The 21,272-nt window shown below is 44.6% G+C and overlaps 1 protein-coding gene across 15 annotated transcripts in view; it reads right to left on the bottom strand.

Moving 5' to 3' along the window:
* Positions 1-21,272, bottom strand: part of macf1a (microtubule actin crosslinking factor 1a) — a 217,038-nt gene that overhangs the window by 56,487 nt on the left and 139,279 nt on the right. For 14 of the 15 annotated variants that reach the window (XM_086194421.1, XM_086194416.1, XM_086194422.1 and 11 more), the window contains 25 exons: positions 21,241-21,272; positions 20,268-20,417; positions 19,766-19,999; positions 19,465-19,644; positions 19,206-19,379; positions 18,946-19,113; positions 18,122-18,313; positions 17,875-18,048; positions 17,464-17,587; positions 17,102-17,301; positions 16,702-17,019; positions 16,360-16,526; positions 14,943-15,099; positions 14,684-14,795; positions 13,526-13,588; positions 12,889-13,127; positions 12,430-12,559; positions 11,189-11,388; positions 10,363-10,590; positions 10,004-10,280; positions 8,899-9,497; positions 8,455-8,643; positions 7,966-8,172; positions 6,128-6,445; positions 5,467-5,649 (listed from right to left, as the gene is read on the bottom strand). The exon at positions 21,241-21,272 is cut by the window's right edge and continues 256 nt beyond it. In XM_086194421.1, the coding sequence (XP_086050547.1) occupies positions 5,467-5,649; positions 6,128-6,445; positions 7,966-8,172; positions 8,455-8,643; positions 8,899-9,497; positions 10,004-10,280; positions 10,363-10,590; positions 11,189-11,388; positions 12,430-12,559; positions 12,889-13,127; positions 13,526-13,588; positions 14,684-14,795; positions 14,943-15,099; positions 16,360-16,526; positions 16,702-17,019; positions 17,102-17,301; positions 17,464-17,587; positions 17,875-18,048; positions 18,122-18,313; positions 18,946-19,113; positions 19,206-19,379; positions 19,465-19,644; positions 19,766-19,999; positions 20,268-20,417; positions 21,241-21,272 (5,015 nt within the window). The remainder of the gene's footprint in view (positions 1-5,466; positions 5,650-6,127; positions 6,446-7,965; positions 8,173-8,454; positions 8,644-8,898; positions 9,498-10,003; positions 10,281-10,362; positions 10,591-11,188; positions 11,389-12,429; positions 12,560-12,888; positions 13,128-13,525; positions 13,589-14,683; positions 14,796-14,942; positions 15,100-16,359; positions 16,527-16,701; positions 17,020-17,101; positions 17,302-17,463; positions 17,588-17,874; positions 18,049-18,121; positions 18,314-18,945; positions 19,114-19,205; positions 19,380-19,464; positions 19,645-19,765; positions 20,000-20,267; positions 20,418-21,240) is intronic. The other variant, XM_086194420.1, reaches the window with a different exon arrangement.

Here is a 21,272-nt window from a genome sequence, read left to right as displayed (position 1 = left end):
CATTCCAGCTTCACAGCATGGACTAAGAGATGACCGGTGAGCCTCTGGCTGGCCCAGTTTGGCTCGACTTCTACACCAGTCATTAAATAGTTGCTGACACAGTTGGTGCGGGGAAGGACAGTGAGTCACTGGCTTGCATATTCTCTGAGGAGTAAGATGAGGTGGTGAGCAGAGACTATAGGAGGATAAAATAGAGGAAGGTGTGAAGGAGATGGAAAGGGTGAGGACAGGCGAGGCGTGCAGTCATGATTTAGCTCAGAGAAGAAGACACACAAAGTCACACAGATGCCCAGTGTTCTGCTGTCACTCAGACTAACCAGCCCTTCCCAGGAATGTCCATCTGCAGCTACAGCTTTAGAGCGTCGTAACACTCCTCTGTAAAAACACCTGTGTGTTTGTGAGTATGTGTGTGTGCATGTTCTCATCCCACCCAGAGACTGTGTCAGCTGCAAGGGGACGAAGGGAGCCAGGGGCATGCAGAGGGATGTTGATGCCACTCCCTAATGTGAGTGTGTGTGGGTGGGGTGAGCAGACAGCTGAGATTCCTGTTGCACCCCAAAAAAAGACAGGAATTAGAAGCATCCTCTGATGCAGAGTGCATGTGTACACACACACACACACACACACACACACACACACACACACACACACACACACACACACACACACCTCAACGGCCCACAGAGCATCCCTAAATACAAACACAGATTCCACAGTAGCACATATGTGCAGACAGGATGGCCATGTATAAACATGTACATGCTAAACAGCCACTCAGACAGAGACAGACAGCCATTTTCCTGGTTGTTATACTAAATTCTCTGAACTCAAGTATATCACAAGTATAATTTATAGGAGCAGCGAATTGTTTGAAGGCACATGACTAGATTTTCCTAGACAGGCTCAACTGTAAGACTCTAAAGATAAAGAAGTATTTGTGTGAGTTGTTGTTTATTGTGGCATTTTTTGAGGTCGCAGGTTCCAAACTCACAATTGTATAGTGATAGAATGTTTAGGACCTAATTGAATTTGTGCGCAGGATGATTGAACAGGTGATTAAACCTTATAAAATTTGGATTTTGCAAGAAGGAGCGGGCCCATGTACTTAGCGTGGTGCAAATATCACTTTATGCGGCAAGGAGGGGGCGCTAAGGAACACATTATGTTGATGTATGTCATGTGTATTAGTTGATTTAAATCCAGTGATGTTTATTACATCAGGTTTATTTCCTGTGACCACTAGTTGATGCTACAACTGCAGCTTAGATCGAGGGTGTAGATTCTCATCTGGTGTGAAGCTTGGAGCAGTTTTGTATTCTGTGGTTCAAGATGAAAACCAGCCTCTTCACAGTGAATCATCACCAAGTTCTTGAGGTGTTTCTGATCAAATTTGAGGTGAATCTGGTCGACTCGCTCGGAGCAGGCAGTCAAAGTGTAAAAAAAACAAACCCATGACGACTCCTATTGCCACCAGGTGGCGCTATGAATAATCCGAGCTCAAATTTAACGGATTCCACTGTGGCCCGTTCTGTTACCCTGCAGCAGTCAGTCAAACACCACCAACAACATGACCTCCTTGGCCGAGCTAACCAGGGCTAGTATTGACAGGAAGGTCGTCTCCCTCTCACTGACCCACTAACACTCTGTGAGATCACTGTTTGGAAGTTTGAACAATAACCGTCAATATCATCTCACTCCCATGACCCCTTCTCCCCTGGCTGCCCCTCCACCCCCACCTCGCCCTGAGCCGCCTTGTCTTTCTAAGCATTGGCATGACATCATCCCTCTGGCTTGGAAATGGGGTCTAGTGGGGGGATGGGAAAGAGGATGAGGAGAGGGGAGAGGGGTGGCCTGGGCTGTTTAGGAGCCAGACAGACATGTTTAGGTTTGAAATGAGTCAAGTTGGATCGGTTACACGGGCAGAGAGAGAGAGTGAGAGAGGGAGAGAGAGAGAGAGAGAAAGAGAAAGAGGGGGAGACAAAGTAGAAATGGACAAAAAGAGATTTTCACATAGTTCTTCCCTCTGTAGACTATCGGAAGTAAAATGTGCTGCAGCTACAATAAAGGTAGATAATAAAAAAGTCAGGGTTCGGAAGTGGAAAAAAACCCTCTGAGTGTTTCTCCTTTATCACTGGGGGAACATTATTTTCATTATTTCCTGATGGTGTAACCTGCCTTGTGACCCAGCTTTCCATGATGATCGGGCCCCTTGATTTCGGCTTTCTGTTCTTTCTTAATAATATCCCTGCTGCTGTCCTCCCTTCGTTGGCTGCCTATAAATACCCCTCTGCCCCCAGATAGAGTGACAGACCATTTCTCTATGCTCTACATACCCTGCAGACACTAGACATTATACATCCTGCCCTGCTATTGCTTCTGCACCCAGTCTGTCTGCACCTTCGGTCAAAGTTCAAAGCTTTGACTGACAAAATTATAATCGGTGCATGAATTACAGCATTATCACTTACATTGTAGCTAATTTATTCAGCTCTGGTAGTACTTGGGCTGGCTTATCAAATCCCTTTCAGATAGCAAGAGAATTTTGCTAATTAAATACATCGATGTGTCACGTGTCAGCTTAGGGACGGCACGCCCACAATATCATGCTGATGTTCAGCTGGCACACAGCAGTTGAATGTGCTCGCATGCTAGTTGAACATAAAATGTAACTGAGGCCAGACAAATGCTTATTGAAAAGTCGCATGATAAAGCTAATCGAACGTAAACCAGAAAAAAAAACACTTCAGAAACACATTTAGGTTGAGAAATTTCTAGTTAACGTCACGGATCAAAACTGCTTAGCCCAGTAATATCATCAAATGTGAGTGGGTGGAGTTAAGGAGTCAAATACTATAATGTGACCCCAAAAACCATGTAGTATGAATAATGTATATATAATTTTAAAAAAAAATTCAGGGCTCAACATTGAAAATTTCCAGAAAGTCAAGAGAAAATTTCCAACCCTGCTGCCCAAATTCTCGTAAAGGCTTACAGGACTTGCTCTGTATTTTACAGACCACAGGAGACAAAGCGGAAGACACTGAATGAAATCTGGTTCTTGATGGATTCCTTTGGTTCAAAATCAAAAGTGTTAGCATAAGTGCACACTCACTGTAGCCATGCACCAGACTGAGTACATGCGACATCTTCACGCTCTTTGTCTGATCTGGCTCGTGGGTTTAGCTCATTACACTTTTCACAGAATCCTCTCTCTCTCCCTCCCCTCCTTCTTTTGACACCTCTTAATCTCCTCTGCCTTTTTTGTTCTTAGCCACATGTTAATTTGCCTTGTTCTTATTAAGAAGGCGGCAAGAGGGTGGAGGAGACTGAGAGAAAGAGCCGGCAACAGGCAGAAACAAGCAGACAAACAGAGGTTAGAAGGCCCAAAGAGAGATGTGTGAGGATGTTTCATGACATATCCACACGGACAAATCGCTAATTTAATTGACAATCAAAAATAATCAAAAAGATATACACCGCAAAATAGAAGAGTGGGTATGATGAAAAGCAGGAACTAGAATGACGACAAACAGGAGCAAAGGAAAAAAAAAAACCTTTGATCCACCCACACTTCTTAACAAGCTGATCACTCTCTGGGGAAAAAGCAGAACAAAATGTTTCAAATGCATGAAAATCACCCGTGCCCCTATCATATGAATCATCCATCATTTTCAGAAATCTTCTGGGCGCCTGCCGATGAGAGTGAGCTGGCTGTGCGTGGGATTCAAGCATTCTTCTTCTGGGCTCTCACATAGTTTTCCAAAGTGGACAGGATATTACATCACACCGAGAAAATGTGATCTTTAATGATAGTAGTTAGAGTGAAAGAGCAGTCTGTACCCAAGAAACGAGCAGCGGGGTAACGCAGTAAAATACAATGGAGGTGTCTGGAGAAGGCATTCCTGGGTCAGTTCCTATGAGATTCTTGACAGTAAAAACCGAGTTACTCTGTAAATGTAGACCTGTGTTGCAGTAGTGAAGGCCTTGAATAAGAAGAATGACACCATGTTGAGTGACCGGTCTAAACCCAACAATTTCAGGTACTTACTGCTAATAATTCTTTACCAAATAATGCTGTGACATGAAAGGAAGTCAGCCGGGACCACCGGCACCCGACTGTGCACCAGTATGTCATGTCATCCTTTTATTTCCAGTGTTGAGGCTAAAATACTCCCCGACCAGCCAGTGATGAACCAGCCCTCACCATTTACAAGCTGCTGTCACGACTGAACATGTGATTCACCCAGAAAAGATATCAAAAAGAAAGATGGCAAACTCTTTAGCTTAGCTGAATTAGATCCAGGAAGAAAAAAAAAAATCAGTTTGGATCGACAGCCTAAAGAACAAAAAACAAGATTTGTTGCCAACTCCTAATCAATAAAAACATGAGCTGGAAACTCAAAGATCTCATTTTTTTAATTATTGTTTTTGGAAAATATGTAGACAAAAAAAAATTTCAAAAAATACATTAAAAACAGTAACTGATTGCTTATCTGGTAAAAAAATAAATAAATAAATAAATCACTGATTTGCAGCCCAAGATTAAAAAGTGTTTTCATTAAAAAAAAAAGAGGTAATATTTTTAAGGGTAAAAAAACAAACAAAACAAAACATCTTATCTGTATTATAATAATAGCTGATGCAACAGCTTAGTTTCTTCGATCATTTATTATTGGATTCAAGTAATGTGAGGAACTCCTGGACAGGGCTGGCGAATGCGCTATTAAATGCTTCCATCCATGTCAAAGAACCCCGAGCAACAGAGAAGTGAACAGACTTTTCTCATGCTTTTACAGAGTGTTGTGCTAAACCACATAAAAAGGAGAGGAGAAGGGGAAAAAAAAGCTGTGTCATTTGCTCTGGTATCAAGTTTAGCTCATCATCCATCACCACAGTGACAAGGCTAACAAGTTCAAACGCTAGAAGGGTGGTTCCTGAGCTCCAGTGGTGCTCAGGCTGTGGAATGGATCTGTGCGTGTGCGCACGTGTGCGTGTGTGTGGAACACACACACAGGAGTATTGTGTATTTGTGGGAAACATCAGGCGACAGCATCACAACTGTCCATAACAGGGAATAAAAAAAAAACCCTGATTTCACAGCGTGTCAGGCTTCTCAAAGAGATGTGTGACTGAACTAATCAACATGTCTTAACCACAGAAACGCCACAGAGGTCCATCCCAGACGTACAGGGTGCACGCACGCACACAGACACGCGCACAGACACAGACACAGACACCCACACCCACCCCAGGGTCTTAAGAAGTATGAACAAAGAGAAAAAAGCAAACAGAGGCCTTCTCAGAGGCTCTACAAATATCAAGTGTCACTCTCTATGACATACACTCTCTACACCGAGACTCAAGCTCATGTTACACTGAAGATGTTTATCAGTGTCAACTAGCTTCATCCTGACATCAATCCAGAAACATCCCTGTCAATGACCAGAGAGAGGAAGCCAGTCCTACCTTGAACTCCTGCAGTTGCTGCTTGATGATCTCCACCTCGGTGCCAACCATGCCTTGTGCATTCAGCACCTCCTCCGCCCTTCCCAGCAGGCTTTGCAGGTCAGCCACCTGCCTGTAGAACTCCCGAACTCTTCCAGCAGCGTCCTCGATCTGGTCTAGCCTGGCCTGGCCACGTTCACTTAACTGGAGACAGACGCAGAAGTACTGGAATTAGTCATATCATGAAGTAAACATTTCACTTTGGACTAGATTTATATTTTTGTATTTCATGAAGCATAAATATATATATATATTTGATGCATTTTCCCCCCTTCTTTTGGTGTCCTGGTTATTGCTCCATCCCCTCTGCCACATGTTTCCTCTTTCATGTGGAATCATTGGCTGCATCCTTTAACCAGGAGCTTCACCAGGAGGACGTAGCACATTACAGGATATGCTAGTGCTGCAACCAGGACATTCACTCATCTGGCCTCCCAACTGCAGACACAGCCAATTGTGTCACCCAACCAATCTGTAGGCAACATAGGAACCAAACCTGGAGCTCCTGTGTTGGTAGGCAACACAACAGACGCTGCACTACCTTGGCACCCTCCACTGTGGATTAAATTAATGCATAAAAGAATACTAGCACTAAACTAGGATGGTCAAACCCCTCCCTCACCTTGCCAGCCTGACGACTAAGAGCCTCTGTCTCCCTCCTGAGAGCCAGGAGATCAGGGGAGGAGCCTTCTCGGCGCAGCATGGCGGTGCACTCTGTCGAATATCCTTCCAGCTCTGTACGGAGGTTGGCCAGACGTGACAGGAAACCCTTTAGCGCATCTGCCTGAGAGGCCAGTGAGTCTGCATCGCGCCCAACTGGACTAAGGGAGTCCAGTTCATCGTCCAGGTCTGCAAGGCGTGAGAAGATGTCTCGCACATGTGACTGGACCTCACTGACACCCTGCAGCCGAGACTCCAGGGTGGAGCAGCAATGCTCAATCTGTCAGAGGTAAGGAGGATAGAAAAGGGAACACAGGAATCAGGGACATGTCTCCTCTTCAGCTGCTGTTCATACATAACTTAACACTCATGCTTACAACTATTCTTCCCAGTTATGACCTTCAACTGATATTTTCTGTAACAGTTACTGTATAAATAAAACGGTAAAAAAAATAAAGACAACAGAAGAGGATTTGGGTTTCCAGTTTGTAACGTGACAAAACATTTACAATGAAAAGTTTAAGATATTCACGCTACACAGGACAATATCAGTAGGAGTTCTTCACGTTGTCAAAAACAGTTAAATTACAGCAACAGCAGGGCTCAAATCAATGAAACCAAACCAGAAAATGATGCAACATAACAAGAAGTAAAAATAGACTGTGTAGGTGCAAGAAAGACAGTGGAAGCCTTATCTAAGAGAGGGCTGATCTGATACTGGACCTGTTCCCTGCATTCGTCATCACCTATAGAAACTCTTTTCTCTGCAACAAAGACGTGGATTACCAAAAGTTTTGAAAAGCTATCCAAAGACATAAATAGAAAGATGTATCTTTTACAAGGTGACAGAGCCTATTCATCAATATCATATGCCTTATCAACATAACACAAACCACTACACATACATACATACTAGATACGAACCCCCATGTATCTTATCCCCAGTTCCACTATTAAATATTCTGTCACTATTGCTTTCAATTAAAACAGCAGGAACACAGACAAACACCATCACAGTGAATAACAGAGTTGTGTATTGATTTAATATACAGTTGGAGCCACTGTGATCGTCGCAGCCTTAAATGGAATATGTAGAACCACGATCGCAGAAATCAGATGTGATACTGAGGGCGATGAATTCCTGTAGCTCTGGTTTACATTTCAAACTATGATAAAGTGCTGAATGGCCATAGTGACCATATATGACTACAGTAAGTCAAGCAGCTACTCTGCAAACAGCTTAGGTCCTTCTGCTCTCTTTCAATGTACTAACACTTGTCTGTTAACACACACACACACACACACACACACACACACACACTCGATCTGACACCCTCTCACACAGTAACCCTTGTTATAAATAGCTCCCCCGTTGTACAATATCTCCTGTCCTCAGCTTGCATACAATAATTCTTAACTCTCGCTCTATATTCTATAGCTACCAGCAAGATGGAGGACTCTGCACAGCTCTGATATGTGAGTGCAGGTCATGGGGCTTTCACTGGAGGTCTCTGGTCAGGTTTTGGGGGGAAAGAGACCAAAATCACAAATTAGGATAGAAGCTTCAGCACTGTCCTGAGCCTTGACTACAAACCACTTCCCTCTACTCTCAAGAGTACTGCAGTGTATCTAAGTCATACTAAACATGCATGAACTCAAATATAAAAAGGAACATGTGTCTCATCAGAACAAGGAAATGTAACACTGTGTGAGAACAGATGTAGTTGCTACTGAGGCCAGCGAGCTCCTTGATATATTCTCTGTCACTCTTGGTCTCTCCTCTACAACTTTCTCCCTCACCTTGTCAGTGACATCTTCATACTCCTTTTCTGTGTCTTTGGCTTGTCCCTGAAGCTTCTGAGCCCCCTTGGTGCTGTCATCCGGTCTCTGGGGTGCATCCTGCACCAGCCCCTGGGCCAGGTCTCGGAGGTAGACCACCTGAGGCTGCAGGGACCTCAGGCTCTCCTGCTGACTTCGTAGCCGCTCCAAGCTTTTAGCGCTACATGCCTGAATGGATGAAACATGAGAATCCTCTACTTTAGCAAACACAACACATCCTGTCTTTACAACAAATGTGTGATTCTGTTGTCAGGTCTGTTTGAGAATGACAATATCAACAATGGCAACATATACATGCACACTAAACTTGAACTAAACTCTTATTCTGAAAATGACAATATTCTGAAGGTAATGAGGGTCATGTCAACAGCATATTCTGGTTGGAGTAAAGGCAAAAATCAGAATGATAGTCGAATGTTAAGTGCCGCCACAGCCAGTACTTTTTACTACCTGAGGTCCTAACGCCTCCTGGACTTCAATCTGATGCTTTGCAGCCTCCAGCCTCCTCTCAACAGCCTGTCGGCCCTCTTCAAACTCCTTCAGCCGACCAGCAAGTTCCTCCAGCTGGGACGTGCAGTTATGAAGCCTCTCACCCAGTCCATCCACCCGCCGGTTCACCTGGGCTTTCTCATCTCTCACCTGGACACAGTTGTGTCTGTTAATGTCTCATATTCTTTATTTACATATAAATACATGTCATGATACATTTACATATATCATAACTTTTGAATCCATAGGTATAGGCACAAATTAAGCTACACAATTTGTGAGTGCAAGGGTGCAAGGGTGTTGTTGATGTACTTAAATGTGTTAAACACCAATTAGCAAGTATACACCATGTATATGCAAGGTAACAGATGAGATCAAAGTCAGAAGCTGTCATCAGGTGTGTACCTCCTCCTCTCCGATGCAGCATTGCTCCAGCAGCTGATCAGCGGCTGTATTGAAGACCTCCAGCAGGGGTTGCCGTCTCTCCATGTCCAGGGACAGAGCTCTGGCCCTCTGCAAGGCCTCATCCAGGGCAGATGAATCTAGCGAAGGCTGGATCTCTCCATCCTTCTCTTCACACTCTGCTAACCAGGGTAGAAGTTCACTCTTGTGCTGTTGGTAAGTTTCTGCTTTGCTCAAAGTTGTTTTCAGTCTGTTTTCACGGTCTGAGATGTTCCGGTTCAGTTCCTCCCAGTCCTGCCTTAAATGGACCAGACGGGTCTGCAGAGCCGACCGCTCGTCTCCACCTGGGGGTAGGGCGGCGAGCAGGGACGCTCCCTCAGCTTGAAGCAACTCGTAGGACCCTCGCTGACTGTCAATCCCACGCTGGAGCTCATCTGTCTGAGCAAGAAGGGAGCGGATGGCCTCAGGCTGGCAGGGCAGGGAGTCAGTGGAAGATTCTCGCCGATCTGCCTGCTTGTCAAGCCAGGAGCGCAACTCCTCAAACATCTGTTGAAACTGCTGGGTGGACGACAGGGCGGCCTGGAGCTGAGACAGGCCGTCAGCTGAAGGAAAGCAAAGCAGAGCACAAGGGATCAGAGAGATAAACACTGAAAAACTGTTTCTAACAAAAAAGAACATAAGTTTTTGCTGTGTTTATTTTAGTGGATTACTGAGTGTTTGCTTGTCATCAAAACAAGATTTCCATCACAGCTTAAAAGAGATAAAGTTTGAAGGAGGATAATGTTTGACGACCACAAATACGGAACAATTACTACATTAAAAGAGGATTTATTCTAATTTAACATTTTATCAGGTTAACTGTACAATAAGCCATCATGCCCTTCCATCTGTCCAAGTCTTGTTAACACAATATCTCTGGAACACTATGAGGGAATTTCTTCAAATCTGGCACAAACTTCTGAGTCTCAAAAATGAACAGAAAAGACTTTGCCCTCAAAGGTCAAGGTGACACGCAGGGTGGAGGCATACAACCACAATGCTATATTTCTAGTTTTGCCACATCATTTGACCCACTTAACACCACTGACTGTTTATCAACTGCACAAACCTGCGCGTTCCTCCAAACTCTTCAGCGGCCCGCTGACACTCTCCAGTCGTTTATTCAGCTCTTCCTTCAGGTAAGGTTCAGCCACAATGGTGCTCAGCTCCTGGCAGAGCCTCTTAGCCTCGGTTAGCTCAGTCTGGCGTCTCTCCAGCTCGGAGCGGATCTCTCCGGTTTCCTGCAGGCGACGCTTTAGCGCCTCGGGCTGGGCGCTGAGTGAGGCCTGAGCATCCAGCCTCTCGCTCAGAGCAGAAACACTTGCAGAGAGCTCTTTGAGTAAGGCCTGGACAGAGGAGGAGAAGGATTTTACAGCCTGATAACAATTTTACTACAAACTACACCACCATCACTCTAGTGACACATACCTGGTACCGTTTGCTGGTTCCTTGGGCCTGATCGATGTGACTTGACCGCTGGGTTAGTCTGTCTGTGAGGTCCCCCCACTGCTGGGAGATGGAGTCCAGCTCAGCCCTCACCTCCACCAGGTCTTTGGGATCCTGGTCAGAGTCGCTGGACTGGGAGAGGATGCCCTCAGCAGACTGTGTCAGCTGGTCAAACTGTGGCCGCCGGGTTTCAAACTCACGCAGCATAAACTACAAATAAAGGGCGGGACAACATCAACATGAACACAGCTCACTGATCAGAAACAAACACACAGTTGTCATAAGAAGTTCACAACAGAAATGAAGGATTATGTTTCACATCCATCCATCTTAACTGGAGTCATATAAAATGAAACATCGTATTCCCTACATAGACACACATAGTGCTTTTTTTGCCGGGTGTGTGTAATATACGGAGCCCCTCAGGGGACAGGGACAAAAAACAAACAAACAATAAAAAACAAAGTTTCTTTTGCACATCAGAAACTATTTGCCTAGACTAGAGCAATGACTATCCTGAGGCTTAAAAATCTTTTTAAAATATGTTCATGTCCACATTAACAACTTTTACTCATGGCAGGAGTGCATTTGAAATGCGGGAACAACTAAAGCTCAGTAGGTGCCACTGAATGAAGTTTCTATTGATCATTTAATGTAGATTATTATCACTGGATATGCAGAGCTGTTATCCCCCTGGTCTTCTAAGAAGAACCCCTTGTTCAGTTGGATCATCTTCATAGATTGCCACACTGTCTGCGTGTATTGTTGGAATGCGATGAGCCTCTGTGATTCGACAGTCTCAACATACCTGCACTTGCTGTTTCTGCGTATTGAGCATGTTTGGGTCGATACTCAGTGGTCCCAGCACGCTCATCATTAGCTCCTTCTCCCTCAGCCATGGGCCCAGCTGATTGGCTGCTGAGGCAAAACTGCCCAGCCTATCGGCACAAGTCTCCAGCTCAGTCTGCCTCTGGGCTGCAGTCTGATTGGCGGTTTGCCAGCGGGAGTCTGGAGAGACGATGGACGGTGGCAGTAGTGAGCGAACCGCAGAATATGGGAAAAAAGAAATGATTTTCTGTCGACTTTCCTCAGAGTGATGTTTCCTTTTTGGCAGATCATTAATACCCTTAGGTCATAAAACTGACAATCTAATTAATTCAGCTAATTTAGATCAGAGAGTACTGATTGGGTGATGCACAGTCTCCTTTAATTAAACCTAACCTAATGCTACACTGACAAAACAATAAGACATCTTTCATCCTTGGTTTCTCCTCCTACTTGTCCTTTGTCTTTTTCCTTCTCTGACTCACAACCTGGGCATCCAGCAGTGTGTGTTTATATGTGTGTGTGCGTGTGTGTTTAAATTGTTCTGCAAAGGCATTATGAAATATCGAGAGTAAAGGCATCATTCTAGGATTTCACACAAAGTATTTCTGTCATGGTTACCTAATATGAGGCGCTGATAAAAATATCAAGCAGTGAACAAAGAACTTTGACAAGAACACTTCCCACTCCCTCCCTAAATAATATCAAGTTCTTACCAGCTCTTGTAAATTCAAAATGTTTACACACTTTGACACTTTTTCCACACTTAAATTCTGTGTCTCACTTCTGTTGTTCATTTGTAATATTTTATAGGAAATACTTAGAGCAAATTCAACCATAGTGTATTAAAGTAGGCTAAGGTCATTATGGGGAAAAAGACATTTAATAACTTGTAATGGCATATGCTAACACTTCCCACCCACTACCATTCACTGTGCTAAGCTAACTAGCAGTCAGAAGGTTTCTGTGGGCCTCAGCTCCCTAATGCAGCACAGAGGAGAGAAGGGTCTCTATCTTCTGGTCCGGCTGGGGGGAGGATGGACAAAAAGAGCACTTCACAAAAATTAGTGTGTTTCTTTAAAGTTCCCCTTCACCCATAACTCTACTCCGCCTCAGTGACGGGTCAGGTAGAGCTCTAATCTACAGTCACGATTACTGTCAAATTGCTATCCTATCATCTTGTGATATAAGCTCATGTATTTGTTCATCGTTTGCAGCTCCTACCGATCTCCTGCAGCTGCTGCCTCCAGGTGTCGGCCTCAGGAGAATCCGGGTTGTCGGCAATGAGCTTTCTCAGAGTTCCCTTCAGCTCTTCGACCTTGCCAGAGTGCTCAGCCAGCTCAGAAAGCAGTGCCTGACGAAGAGGAGACAAGAGATAAGACATGTTTAATACTTGAAAGCAGCAGTGCTAACTGGCTATATCTACACAGTAAAACCCACATTAAATTAAATAAGGCGCGGGTATCAGCAGATAATAAAATGCATAGTCTGTTATTGTTGCCAGTATCTGCTTTCCGCTATAATTGTCAGAGCGGAAAATGGAAACAGGGTGAATAATTCTGTTTGGGTTTTAAGAATATATTAAACCTGGGTTAAACTACACACCAGAGGATTCTACTTCAGACTCCTATGTCTAGGAAAAAGTGTCACCGACCATAATGAACAGATGAACCTATTCATTACCTTGTTCTCTTGGGCCTGGGCACGTACCACCTCTGGTTTGGAGGGGGAGGCCGTCTGTCCCTGTTTCAGGCTGTGCTCTCTTTCTGTCAGCCAGCTCTTCAGCTCCTCTGAACCCTGTCTGGCCTTTTGCCTCAGCTCCAGAGAGACCTGCTGACGGCTGAGACGCTCCTTCAATTCCACGCCCAGGGCCTCATATCGACCGTTCACATCGGAGACAGCCACCTGAAGCTCAGTTAGGTCTGAGACGACACATAAAAAGACATGACTTGGCAAACAGCAGTATGGGGGCAGAAGACATAATCTCATTGTGGTGAGATCCTCTATAAACTTGGAGAGTAAGTTTATAAGTTATAGAATAAAGAGGCCAATTCAGCTAGGGTCGATTATGGGTGTTTGGATCTTGCAATGATAAAAATCAAAGTTAACCACGGACAGATGTTTCTGCACAGACAGAGGGATGACAGAAACGTGACATTTGAGGACACGAGGAAAGATCAAAACACTGCTGGTGTCTCTCTGTGTCAAATATGAGGAAACAAACATCTGGTAACTGGTGCCAAAGTTGATCATTTTCAGGAGGCATCAGATAAAAAAAAATATATGAACAGGAGTGGGGGGGGGGGGGGGGGGGCCTCACCTTTACAGGTGTGAATGCCATTGACACTGCTGGGACCTGCTGAGCCATTGATTTGAGGAGCACCTGAGAGAAAGGCAGACACCGACTGAGACAACAGCATTGGAACACGCAAACATGGTGAAACACACAACCCTACGATTTACTTTAGGGCATGGAAAATGTCAAAGCCATAGTGCATCACGTTTTATAGAAATAACCATCCTTTACTTTCAACGAACCAGTTCCCACAATGCTCACTGAGCTCACAACCATCCAAATTTCCTGTTTTATTAAGTTTGTGTCCGTGGCGACGTTCTTGCGCTGCCAGGAGGATGTTTACTGCTTTATGGAGGAGACAATGAGCAGGTCGACCCTCAGTTAGCCTTTTGCTAATGAATGTGAATAAATAACATAAGTGTGCAGCTCCTCTAGACTTTCCACATGGTATCAGCCCAAACAGATCAAATTCTGATCGTGAGTTAGTATGATCTGTTCGCCATTTTAACAGTGACAGTAACAGCAGAGTTGGGAGTTATGATGAAGTGATCAGCACTATAAATCGGAACCCACTTTAATTCTGGAAAATTTTATAACAATATCAGACAGAAGTGCCAACTAAAAAAACACTTCAAGATACTGAAAGCACACAGAAGAACTCAGGAGAACCGCAAGAGAACCAAGGACGCCAGACAAAAGCCGTGGAAACAGACAACAGCAGCGAGAAAGACATGGAGGACACTCGTCGTCTTCACACCACAGAGGACGAGTGAGGTAGCCAATAGGCTTCTTTCTATGAGAGAGGCTCCGATGTAATGAGTCATTTTGTGACATTTGACAACACTATATTGTCTACTATTGTATTGTATTGTTTAATCTGCATCTTCTATAAACCTTTCAGAAGATGCAGATTGGCATTTAAAGTTTAAGTCTCTCTAAAATCCCCCAATAATTTTCTTCATACTAATGTGGAGTACACATTCTTTCCCTGCGTTCACCCTTTGTTTTTAATTTCTCTGTATTTTTCCGGGTCCAATAATTTAATAAACCCCTGGTTGACAGTTGTCCTCCCACACTCATCATCTGATAATCACATGGAAATGCTCTAATGTAGGAAATAAGTCATTCAAGTGGAAGGTGTGTAGGAGAATGATTTTGTTCTCTTCCTCTCACAGGTCTTACCAGATTTGGTCTGTGGGGCGGTGATGTCGATGACAAGAGACTCCAGCTCTGAGCCGGTCTTGTTCAGCTCCTGGACTCTGGATCCCTGAGATTCCCACTCGTTCATCAAGTCCTGGAAGCATTACGAGTTTAACTGACCTTCAGCTTCATGATCCTTCAGAGGCTTTCTCTTATTAAAATAAAAGCAATGGTGGCAGGATTTCCTAACACTGTAGTTTTTTTTAATCCATGTGTTGCTGATTCATCATCAGACACCTACCTTGAGCTGCTGGACTCTTCTCTGCAGGCCCTCTGTGTTGAGGCTGACCTCTTTGGAGGGCAGGTGCTCCTGTGCTGTCTGGATCCACCTGAGGAGGGAGCCAGAGAGGCCGCGGAACTGGAGCAGCTGCTGCTCACAGGCCTGGATGGCAGCAAATCTGAGAGAAAAACACGAGAGCAGGTGAGACGAGAGGAAAAATAGCAGCACTGTGTTGAGAACAGCGATCACAAAGGACCTCTGATGGGCAGTTTGAAGGATGCGACAGGCCTTAGGGCCGCATCAGCACACCACTGACCCTATCCTTTGTGTGTGATCTGTCTTGAGCTATACGGCCTGAAAAGCTCTGACTATCATAAAGAAAACAGTTCTGAGAAGTCGTCTGGCTCAGAGCAGCATCATTATCATGCGGTTATTTCTTTCCTCCCTCGAGATTCAGAGATGGGAATCATCCAAGTGGGCCATTTATAGTATAGACAATAAAGCGCTCATTTTAGCAGCCCCCGGAGCTACTCATCAGCTCACAGAACACTTAGTGTACACAACACGCTGGTTAACCCACTGGAAACCAATCCCCTACATCATGTCAAGTATGTTTTAAAGGGTCTCTCACCCATGTGGTTATGATTTATTAATAAATCGCATATCACTTATCTCTTAATATCTGATCAAACATTAAAGAAGCTCCATATTGGTTGTTTTAGTGTCATGCTCACTAAACTCAGGTTTTCAGATAAATCCTTAAACCACACCGATGTCTGGCCCACTGCGGACGGTTCAAGTGTGCCTGCTCTCTGATGCAATATCTAACAGTGTTGGCATAGCAACTGGTGCCAGTGGAGGCTACAGATTTAGAAAACAAATTTTGGAAATGCCAGGGGCGCAGTCTGTGCTGCAGAAGCAGTCAGTCAGTTCAGAAGGGGACCTTTCAAATCTAATCACATCCTAATATTTGCTAATTTTGGCTCCATCTGTCTTCGAAGGTTAGCTGATGAAAAAAGAAGTGGCATCAATTGTCCTTCAACAATCACAAAGAAATGTTCACTTTGAGGGTGCAACTCTTGTTAATCAACTGCTGCCTTGGCCAAGTTAAATGAATCTGCCCTGCTGGAACGTTGTCTTGGCCCTGACTCAACCTCCTCTGGAAGGCTTTATGACAATCAGACAGGTGAATTTTGGTATCCTGCAGACGTAACAGTAGTACCACAAATACAACCTCCTTATGGAAGTAATAAGAGTTCCGGTCTTTGTATCTGATGCCCCCTTGTGTATTTTATGGTGAACTGAAAGAATATGCCATCTTCTGATGGACGAAGTTTATAAATGATTACTGAAACTGCCATTAAAAATCCTTTTGCTGCAATACTCTCACATAAAACGGAACAAAAGCGTTGTGCATATTATCTGTTAGCGTGTTTACCTTTCATGGACGCTGGTTTCCAGTAGGTGGAACTCGTCCGATACCCCTTTGACATTATCTAGTAAGCTCTGTGTGTTACTGAAGGTCTTTGATGTGCCGAGTTCGCTGCCAAGGTTACAGAAGGACTTCAGCTGAGCAGCTTCCTGTTCCAGCTCAGACTTTACCTCCTGGGAGAAGACACATGGACAAAAGTGAGAGATCGCCAGTACTATCACTGATATATTTGTTTTCTCCAAAATGTCTGATAAAAAATAGACCACAGGTAAACAACTGTCCAGTTTTATAAGTGTAGACTATCAAATTGAACTCCCATCAGCAGACTGATTCTGTACATCTGCTCACCTCAATGGTTTGTCTGTAGTCCTGTACACTGCGGTCTGGCTGTCCCCCTGGGCTCAGAGCCTTCAGTCGACTCTGGGTGAAGACCTGCAGGTCCGTCCCCAGGCGCTCATAGTTCTCCAGCCTGGGCAACAGCCCTTTAAGCTCAGCTTCTCTCTCTGACTGGCTGGCCTGTGCTGCGCTGTATCTCTGAGTAAGTTGGTCAAGTGAGCCCTGGAGGCCAGAGACTGTGGAGGCGTCCGAGCTCTGGAGGAGTTTGGAGACTGAGTCCCGCGTAGCCTCCACGCTGCCCTGCCTGGAAAGCAGCTCCTGACGAAGTTTCTGGTGAAACAGAGGAAAAGAGGGTTTAAATATTTGCAGTACAGCATGAAAAATGTCTTGGTTAACTGGGGCAATGTCCCACCTGGTTCTGGGTCAGAGCGTCCTGAACAGCCTGTGCAGTAGGCTCAACTGGTCCAGGGTTCAGGACCAGTTTGTCCAGCCAGCTAAGCAGACCCTTCAAGCCTTCCTGGACACTGACTGACTGGGCCACAGCGGTCTGCAACTGCTCGGCCCGCTCAGACACAGATGAAGAAAGGGAGCCAAACCTCTTCTCTAAACCATCTGAAAAGTAGTTCTCAACTCATTACCCAGCATTTTTACATTTTTCATTTACATTATTTAAGCAGACACTCAATTTGAATATGGTGAGTTCGGATTTAACACATGAATGTTCATAAACTAAGACAAAGCAAACATGACCAATGATGTAACAGATGCATTTACCTGCAGCACACAAGATGTCCACAGCTTTCAGCGAGGGAGATTCGTCCGTGCTGACCAGATCTCTTCCTGCCCTCTTCACCTTCTCCAGCTGCACTGAACGCTCCGCCAACTCATCCTGCAGCAGCTAAGAACAGAAGACACTGTCAAACTTAGATAACTCACAGAAGACAGTCCTGCATATTTTCCATTTCAGTAATCCATGTTCTGTTTTTTTGTTTTTAAATTTAATTTCTTGACTGGCTTCTAATTTTCTGCTCAGGACTCAAAATAATTGCTGGGAACATGACAGTCAACCAGCTCAGGTCACAAGCAGCATTTTTCCATACTGAGACTTTTCTTAGCTCCTTTTCTGTTCTGCTTTTTCTTCTTCTTCCACTTGAGTTTTTTTTAAGGTAAATGTTTGTATGTCACCTGCACTTGTCGTAGGGTGTTCTGCAGATTCTGGGGGTCTGTGTCTCCACTGGGCTTGGCTATGCTTTGGTTCTGTTCCTGAGTGCTCAGCCATGAGTGAAGGGAGACAACCTCATCCTGGTACTGCTGGTACCGCTCAACCAGACCGGACAAGCGGGCACCCAACTCTGTTGACTGAACACACAAACACAGATCCTTGTATTAGACGGAAATAACTCGATAAAAACCACTGATCCATTCCTCTCACCTTTGTGTGTAGACTTGTGTATCTGTGGTTTGCATCCTGTAGCTTGTCAGTTACAAGGTTCTTGGTGCCTTCCAGAGCTGGATCAGAACCACCAACCTGTTCCAGAGCTCCTTGAACAGAGTCTAGAACCTTCTGACCAGATATGGAGACAAAGCGGAGGTCTGCTTTGTGGCAAATGACATCCTCAGCAAGCTGGGAAGACAGATGCAGTTTACAGGTCAGTTTAAGACAAATGCAAGTAGATCAGTATGTCTGACTACAGTTGCACGAAAACACAATGAGAACTTTGCAAAAGGAAAGCATGATAAATCCAAAAGACAGAGAGAAGACAGAATTCCTAAATTAAAGAACTGCAAATGTAATACCGAAGTATTCCAAACGGCCTCTGAGGAATTTTGTCATGATTCCTACATGAAAACTCTACAGGGCATGGGGGGGGGGGGGGGGGGGGGGGACTGAATGTTGACTGCCTGTATTTTTAATCTGGACCCAGATGCACTAAGTGACAAGCAGACAGACTTGCAGTTACAGGGTGCCACCTACAGGCAAAATGCAGCAGCAGCAGTTGAGAACTGCTGATGTTGAAATGATGATGCAACAACTGCGCTATAATAACTGTGTTAGAAGCAATTTCCTGCACCTTCCCCTCTCGTATAGCTTCTGAGAGGTGGCTGGTATTTGTGGCTGAGTGTGTTGCATATCTGTGGCATTGTGAATTTACTTGTCAGTGAGTTAAGGCCTAGTTTTGTATGTAAAAACATTACACTTCATCCAATTTAGGGAAGAAATTGCCCCTATTTTAACAACTTCAGTATTTGATGCACCTTTCTGTGCTCCTCCAGCCTGTCCTTCAGTCCTTGTGCATCAGTTTCTCCTTCCCCCATGGAACGGAGATCCTTCTCATTTTGTTCCAACCAGGTACCCAGACTTCCATGTTCCTGGAGGAACTTTGACAGCTCGTCCTTCAGTGCTTCAGACTTCCTTAGTTGGTCCTGGAAGCAGTGATGAGAGAGAAATCAATGAGGGCTGAATAAATATACAAATAGCACCATTACTAGCAGCTTTGCTCACACATCCTGCATACCTGGCAGCTCTGTAGTCTGTCCTGGTGCTGAGCCTGCAGTTGGTCCAGGGTAGCGCGGAGACGCTGTTTCTCCTCCGGTGGAACAGTGGAGTCAGGTTGGTCCAGAAGAGAGCGAGCTGTCTGGGTGATCTGGAGTAGCTGCGCCTGCTGAGACTGGAGTTGCTGAAGTTCCGCCTGGAAGAGAGGTGAAAGATTACAGGACATTAGCTTGTAATGTTGTTCGAAACACTACACATAGATAAGAGGAGGAGATTCTGACCTGAAGCATCTCGGTGTGTGACATCACAGCGCCCTCTGGCTGTGAGAACGATGAATCCGGAACATCTCCACCAGCTCTAGATCCAGCTCCTCTCCTGCCTGCTTGGCTTGCAGCAGACAAACCCTTCAGCAGAGAGTCTATCTGGCCTTGAGTTTCCTGGAGTTCCTCAACTGCTTTTGCCTGAATGTGATGAGAAAAAAAATAGGAAAAAATGAATACAAAAATCTCAAAGTAACAACGACAAAAGACATTTTAATGGCACTTTAAGAGACACTGTAGATCCTCCTCATCATCATCTTACCCGTTGCGTGTTCTGCTGTACAGTAGTGTTGATGGCTGCATCCAGCTCTGACACGGACGTACTTGCTGAATCTGTCAGGGAGTTATACTGCTCCTTCATTTGTGCTACCACTGCCTGGAGGCTCTCCCTCTCCTGTGGGCTCAGACTTTCTCCTCGCTCTGCTAAGAAATCCTCAACAGAGCGAATGGCTTCAGCAATGCCTTCCCCTTTAGTCTGCAGGTTCTTTTGTACTTCCTGGAGAATGAGAGAGGGCAAGAAAAATGAGAAAAGAAGCCTTAATCATAAGCCATCTGATGAATTCAGTTAGAAATATTGATGGGCGGTCTCAAGAGGACTTTCTAGAAAATATAACTGATTAAGGTGGAAAAAGCAGCATATGCACATATTTGCATGAATCGAGAGTTAATCGTTTTGCTTCAACAACAATGAAAAACAATGAAGAGGCCTCTCAGAGATATTCATTTCTTTAATTCAGATTTGGAAAAAGATTAAAGCGGGATACCTTTAACTTCCTCTGCTTCTCTTGTAAGACATTCATATCATCTGATTCAGCTCCAGCTCTCTGATTGGCTAGAGTGCTGGCAGCTCCAGCCAACCACGTGTTCAGTCCTTCTAGTTTCTGAAAACACTCCGCTTTCTGTTGTTGGACCACCTGAGAAAAATAAAAAGGGAGGAGACAAGGAAGAAGGGAAAAAAGAACAAACCCCATACAGGAAGGACATGTGAGCATCAATAGGTAAAATCTGTCAATTCAAAAATATTCAAAGGAACATCTTGCATTTTTTTGTCTAACCATTCATTTTAAACCTCAAAGCAACGTCACTTGTCCCTAAGCAAGTGTGGTGCACACTTTGCCAAGCTTTGAGCAGATTGTGTCCAGAGTTCACATTTACACACACACACACACACAGGCAGACACATACACATAATACCTTCCCATCAATGTGGTGATGAAGCGAAAAAAGAATACAAAGAGAAGAGACAAATATCTTTATTGGACGTTTTTCCTCCTTCTCCCTGTTATTCAGGGGAGAGAAGAGGAAAAACAGGTAAGAATAGTAGCCGGCAGCAGTACGATTCTGCTAGCAAATCTCTAGCCTTTACCGCCGTGACACTAGCGGTTTCCTTCAGTGGCAATCTGGAAAAGCAAGGCAAACAGGTTAAAGGTACACACGTTACAGAGACATGCAGAGTAGCATTGCATGGAAGCTTGTGCAGTAAGAGTGAGCTAGTAAAAGGCAAAGCTGCAGCAGAGGGTAGATATCAAAGTGGGAAATGATTAATGGTACCAGAAATTCTAAATTTAGAGGAAGTCAGCACTCTACTGCTGCTGAGTGGGTTCAATATGATTTTATACAATGTGAGTGTTCGTCAAACTCTAGATGTGTAACAAAGCAAGTCAATAGTTCACACTGTTGCATTTCGAGTATTAGTAGGAGAAAGCAAGAAACTGACTCAATCATGCTTTTCCAAACCTCTCTCTCCCTTGCACTCTGCATTTGTCTGT

This window comes from Aulostomus chinensis, chromosome 22 (genome assembly GCF_037954235.1).
Source record: "Aulostomus chinensis isolate RoL2024-O1b breed Wild chromosome 22, RoL_Achi_v1.0, whole genome shotgun sequence".
Classification (NCBI taxonomy): Eukaryota; Metazoa; Chordata; class Actinopteri; order Syngnathiformes; family Aulostomidae; genus Aulostomus; species Aulostomus chinensis.
Note: the sequence above shows the minus strand (reverse complement) of the source record. Positions and strands in the feature narration are given on the sequence as shown.